The 6,515-nt window shown below is 49.2% G+C and overlaps 1 protein-coding gene across 1 annotated transcript; it reads right to left on the bottom strand.

The window, feature by feature from the left end:
* Positions 1-1,593: 1,593 nt before the first annotated feature.
* gpr6 (G protein-coupled receptor 6) lies at positions 1,594-3,724 on the bottom strand. Its single transcript, XM_029002518.1, has 2 exons — positions 3,610-3,724; positions 1,594-3,280 (listed from the first exon to the last, which is right to left on the bottom strand). The coding sequence occupies exon 2, from the start codon at positions 3,272-3,274 to the stop codon at positions 2,297-2,299; it is 978 nt and encodes a 325-aa protein (XP_028858351.1). The 5' UTR covers positions 3,275-3,280; positions 3,610-3,724; the 3' UTR covers positions 1,594-2,296.
* Positions 3,725-6,515: the final 2,791 nt, after the last annotated feature.

Below are 6,515 nucleotides of genomic sequence, written 5' to 3'. Positions count from 1 at the left end.
TTGTGAGTTTTTGATCTTTGAGGATTGACCACAAGTTCTCAACTGGATTAAGTTCTGGGGAGTTTACTGGCCATGGACCCAAAATTTCAATGTTTTGTTCCCCGAGCCACTTACTTCTCACTTTGGCCTCACGGCACGGTGCTCCTTCATGCTGGAACAGGCATAGATCTTCACCAAACTGTTCTTGGATGGTTGGGAGAAGTTGCGGTCGGAGGATGTTTTGGTACCATTCTTCATTCATGGCTGTGTTCTTGCCATGTGTTCAAAATTGTGAGTCAGCCCCCTCCCTTGGATTAGAAGCAGCCCCACACATGAATGGTCTCAGGATGTATTTACTGAAACAGGACTGATGGTACCGCTCACCTTTTCTTCTCCAGACAGTCGTTTTTCCAGATGCCCCAAACAATAGAAATGGGGCTTCATCAGAGAAAATGACTTTACCCCAGTCCTCAGCAGTCCAATCCCTGTACTTTCTGCTGAATATCAGTCTGTCCTTGATGTTCTTCTTGGAGAGAAGTGGCTTCTTTGCTCTCCTTCTCGATACCAGGTCATCCTCCAAAGTTCTTCGCCTCACTGTGCGTGCAGATGCCCTCACACCCGCCTGCTGCCATTCTTGAACAAGCTCTGCACTGGTGGCACCCTGATGCCGCAGCTGAATTATCTTTAGGAGACGGTCCTGCCGCTTGCTGGACTTTCTTTGGCATCCTGAAGCCTTCTTCACATCACTTGAACCTCTCTCCTTGAAGTTTTTGATTATCTGATAAATGGTTTAATTATGTGCGATCTCAGTAGCAGCAATATCCTGCCTGTGAAGAGCTTTTTATGCAACCCAATGACTTGCAGGTAACCATGGTTAACAGAGGAAGAACAATGATTTCAAGTATCACCCTCCTTTTAAAGCGTCCAGTCTGCTATTTTAACTCAGGACAGAATGATCTCCAACCTTGTGCTCCTCAGCACCCTCACTTGGGTTAATGAGAGGATCACTGAAATGATCTCAGTAGGTCTTTTTGTAGCAGGGCTGAAATGCAGTGGACATGGGTTTTTGGTGATTAAGTTCATTTTCAGGGCAAAGAGGGACTTCAAAGAGGGCAGTTCACCTGATAACATTCCTTATAACATTATGGAGTTTATGCAAATTGCCATGATAAAAACGGAAGCAGCAAACTTTGTGAAAAACACTATTTGTGTCATTCTCAAAACTGGACATGACTGTATATATACTCACACAAGCACATTATATAATACTGTTCAACTTTTAAGCTAAGTAAATTCCTAGATTTTTTTTTGAAGTAATGACGTCACTAGATGCTGTACCAGTATGAAGTTGACCAGTTTTATTGCTTTTTTTCCATCAGTGCAAGTGAACCCACTGGGACTCGAGTCAAACTGTTACAATAACGTTCCTCTGATATTCCTTCATTAGAAGACATGTCCCATCTGAACAAGTGACCCAATAAACTTCGTGTATTGGTCTATTGTTCCACTTTTTCCTGTCCTGCAAATAAATCACCAGGAGACCAAAGTACAAATTTGTGTTTATTTGTAATACTTCATGTCATATAAAACACAGTTTTACTGGCAAAAAAAAAAAAATCATAATTCAGAACTTTGTACATGGTGTCACAAATCATTTCAGAGAGGCCAGCGCAACACTGCTTCGGCCTTTTCTGTCGTATTTTTATCCGTATAGTGCAAGTCATTGTCCCCTTATAATCTTAAACATTCACGACACAAGTTTGTAACCGAAAGTTCACAATGTAGCGGCGGTTTTGTTCACAGCGCTGTTCCGGGCGCGGCATCGAGCCCCGCTAAAGTGCAGGTGAGTCCCAATAAATAATTTCAGTGTCGCATTTACATGCATCGTCCATTCATCTGCTTCTGTAATTACAAGTTCTGTCCACCAGCAGGGTCCCGACCATTTACCCACAATCCCTCGTTTGTCTAGTCCAGGGCCATGGCTCCATTGGGCCACTTTCGAAGAGAGCAGATGTTGTGCGTCACTGGGAGGGACGTCGTGTCTTCGAGAAGGAAAGCGGTGGCGGGGACTGACACTGTTGTCATATCGTCCTTATAACGGCCGACTGACCGTGGTTCTCACGGCTAAGCCCGGATTCAGACTCTCGGCGTCTTCGGATGGGCTGGTGAAGGCCGAATGGCCCCAAACTGGTCCCCTGGGTCTCCACGCCGCTGTCCTGTCAGGTAAAAATGAGGCGACCCCCTCATGAAAAGGGATCCGGAGACGGATGGGTACAGCCGATTAATCGAGCTACTCGACTACTCGCCGGCCGGCCGGTCACACCTCGCTCGGGGACCGGGAGCGGTACCCGGCGCCGGCCTGGAAGCAGCCGCAGAAGAGCACCGCCAGCGCGCGCTGGATCTCGGCGTTCCGGTACGCGTAGATGATCGGGTTGATCATGGAGTTGTAGGTGGCGGGCAGCAGCGTGGCGTACGTGTACACGGGCGGGTACTCGCGCTCGCCCACCAGGCAGTAGATGGCGAAGGGCAGCCAGCTGGCGCCGAACGTGCCCAGGATGATGGCGAGCGTGGACACGCCCTTCTTGGTGGCCACCAGGTGGGGGGGGCTGAAGAAGTGGCGCTGCAGCGCGATCTGGTGGGCGTGGCGGCACACCACCTTGCAGATCTGGACGTAGAGGCTGAGCATGAGCGCGAACACCACGAGGAAGGCGGCGGCCAGCAGGGTCACGTGTTTCCGGGCCAGAGGCCGCACGATGCTGCAGCTGGACGGCTCGGCCAGGCAGTTCCAGCCGAGCACGGGCAGCAGGCCCAGGCACACGGACACGCCCCACGTCCCCGCCAGCATCAGGTGCGCGCACTGCAGCGTCTTCTCGGAGAAGTAGGTGAGGGCGTGGTACAGCGAGAAGTAGCGGTCCACGGTGATGGCCAGCAGGCTGCTGACCGAGGCGGCGAACGAGGCCACGAGGAAGCCCACGGTCACCAGGCTCACCGTGTCCGACGGGCTGACGTGCTGGACGGCGAAGTTGAGGATCAGGCCCACGCCGGCCAGCAGGTCCGCCGTGGCCAGGCTGCCGATGAGCACGAAGGTGGGCGCCCGCAGCGACGGCGTGTAGAAGATGATGGCCACCACCAGCGCGTTCTCGCACGCGATCACGGCGCCCGAGAGGCACAGCATCACGTCCCACGGGTTGACGGGCAGGGGGTCGGGGCGCGCCGCCGACAGCGGGAGCGCGCTGCCGTTAGCGCGCGCCCACGGCGGCTCCAGCGTGTGGTTGTCGGGCGCGCTGCCGTTCATTTGGTCCTGCGGAGGGGGACGTTTGTAATTATTATTCATAATAATACGATTAACATCCGTGCCTTCAATAATAAAGCGCTGAAAGATAGTAGGTTTAAAAATTAAACGAACCACGAGACACCGATAAAACTTCAGAATGAAAAAGAATGATGTTAATGGACAAAAACGCAACAAAAGTCATATAAACTGTATTTCTACAGCTGCCACGCGTCGATTATATTATAAACATAGATTTATTACATTCCTATTTTTGTTCTATTAGTATTTCGATCTTCTAAATAGCAGTCAGGTAATGGAAGAAAGTGGCGCTGGCCGCGGTGCTGAAAGCCTCGTACCGTGTCAGCCGAGCCGCTGGACCAGTCGGACCGAAGCGTCCCTGTCCCCGGGAGTCCCCGAGAGCGCGCACCATGGACCGGGCGAGCGACGGTGCGGCGCGAGAGCAGCGGAGCCACTGACGTTGACGGCGCGTGGAGGACTAATAAAGCCCGCTGACGTCACAATACGAGTGTCTGTCTGTCTGCCTGCCTGTCTGTCGCGCACACACACACAGAGAGAGAGAGAGAGAGAGAGAGAGAGAAACACGGGCTTACACGTTAATTACAATTACCCATACGTTCATTAGAGCCGCTGGTTCTAATTGGCTGGTCCGGGGAGGGCGCGTGCACACGTGAAGCGTGATGTTCCGAAGAAGACGGTAACATCGACGTAACTTACGCACCAGCACGTTCACCTTTAATGCTGGGGAGCAGCCCCGCCCCACACCCCCAAACTGACAGTCGACCCCCAAAACATGCACAGATACCAAAGTCATTCACACTGAGTAACACACATGGCACACACACACACACACACACACACACACACACACACTCTGCGGAGAGAGTGAAAGTGAAAGTAAAGTGATTGTCATTGTGAAACACTGCAGCACAGCACACGGTGACACAACGAAACGTGTCCTCTGCTTTTAACCATCACCCTTGGTGAGCAGTGGACAGCCATGACAGACTGGCACCTTGGCGGACCGGGATTCGAACCGGCAACCTTCTGATTATGGGGCCGCTTCCTTAATGTAACACAATGTAACACAAAATACTGTGTGTGCTCTACACTCACACACACACACACACACACACAACCTCATAGGCACAATTGTAACAAGTGTGTGTAGTTTCTACTGGGCTGTAAAGTGAAGGAGCTTTATCAGCCAGTAGATCTGTCACTGTGATTACTGTCTGTGTGTGTGTGTGTGTGTGTGTTAATGGTCTCACACGTGAATTTATAACACCAGCTCGTCCTTTGCTCAGTACGCACTGTGTGTACCTGTGATTCGGCCCTGAATATGTCTCATCTGTGCCCTGTCCCTTTCCATTTTCTCCCTTCCTCTTTTCTTTGCTTCCCTCGGCATTTATCACCAGCACAACAGCGGGCAGGTACGGTGCGGCACCACAAACCAAACAACACTAACTCAACACTGCTATTAAAATATTAAACCTCAATACATCAAGCAGCATAATGGGCATTTACGATTCCCTTTAAATATAGTACCAGTCAAAAGTCTGGATGCACCGACTCTGTGGCGGCTATGGAGACTAAGATGGGGGACGTTTTGATGAATAAAGTGCAAGAAATATATTTTGCATTTTTCTGGCAGGAGAAAGCGAAATATGCTTTTCGGACCTTAATGGCGGCTTTGTTCACTATCGTCATCCTCAAAAGCCACTTGATGAGATGCTCGTTTACACAAGTAAATGATAAGAAAGTGTTTAGCATAAACCTTCAGGACTGTTGGAAACCATTGGGCAGTGGTGGCCTAGCAGGTAAGGAACCGGACACGTTATCGGAACGTTTACCGGTTTAAATCCCGGTCCGCCAAGGTGCCACTGAGCAAAGCACCGTCCCCACACACTGCTCCCCGGGCGCCTGTCCTGGCTGCTCAGTGCTCACCAAGGGTGATGGTTTAAAAGCAGAGGACACATTTCACAGACTGTAGACAATCACTTCACTTTCACCATCGTCTAACTTAAGGTGGTAGAGATGCACAGCCAGTCACACAACACAGTGTCTCGTTCGTGGATTTCTTTCCTTTTCCAACTTTCTACATCGTAGAATATAACCGAAAACTCAAAAAGCATGTAGTGGACAACAACAGCGAACAGAGCGAAAGGTTTCATCTGTGAGGCTCTTTTCAGCACTGAACCGCGCTTTTCACTCTCTGCTTCTCTCAACCGCCTGAAGCAGCCCACTCGCCTCCGCTCATCCTTTACTTGTGGTAATGAGCGTCTCATGAAGCTGCTCATGGTGATGACAGTAGTGTGCAAAGCAATCGTGAAGGTACATATAGTCAGTGGAAAAAATCTGACTCATGAACCTTAATTTATCGTCATAAATTAATAAACACGTTGGCACATCAGTCGGGTTTTATAAGGGTTAATATGCGACTGCGTTGTCGAGCGCGAGGAACGATGATTGGTTGCCGCTCTTTTGCTCCCTGCAAGGTGGACATGCCCACCCCCTTAAAATAATTTTTTTTTTTTTTTTTTATGAATCTCAGTGATTAACACATTAATAAACGTGGCATTCACTTCCCTGAAGATGGGGAGAAAAGAAAAAGTGTCGAGAAGAGGGCTGGAGCATAGTTCACGGTCTATTTGGCCTTAAATTTACTTGTAAATACTGAATCAAACATATTAATAAAATTGAATTTGGAAGACAAAAGAGAAAGAATGGACTGAAATAATCAGATGAAACAGAATGAACAGTCTGAAATAATTTTATTAAAGGTCCCCTGATATGAAATGTTCACTGGTGAGATGATTTAACATTAATAAGAAGTAATCCACTTACTTCTATAGGCCGCTCTCCTCCTCGTACCGCCCCTCCTAACCTTACGGGCAGCGCTAGCCTAGCAGGTAAGGAAGCTGACCTGTCGGTGGTTCGAATGCTACTGATCAAGGTGCTACTGATCAAGGCACCATCCCCACACACTGCTCCTCGGGCACCTAATCAAGGGTGATGAGCTAAATGAAGATGACAGATTTAGTTGTATGCACCGTTTGCTGTGCTGCAGAACTTCACTTTCACTTTTCTCATTAGCATTTAAAGCTACAGACACAGAAACGGTGCATCCTGGGGAAATCTCATTGTGGGACTGGCTCAAAGTGGCTGTAATTGTGCATCAAGGCTGAATTTTTGGAAAGATACTTCAGTATTACAGACCACTTAGTTTACAGACTCTTTTAGA

Source organism: Denticeps clupeoides, chromosome 14 (genome assembly GCF_900700375.1).
Source record: "Denticeps clupeoides chromosome 14, fDenClu1.1, whole genome shotgun sequence".
Taxonomy (NCBI): domain Eukaryota; kingdom Metazoa; phylum Chordata; class Actinopteri; order Clupeiformes; family Denticipitidae; genus Denticeps; species Denticeps clupeoides.
This window is presented reverse-complemented; position numbering and strand designations above follow the sequence as displayed.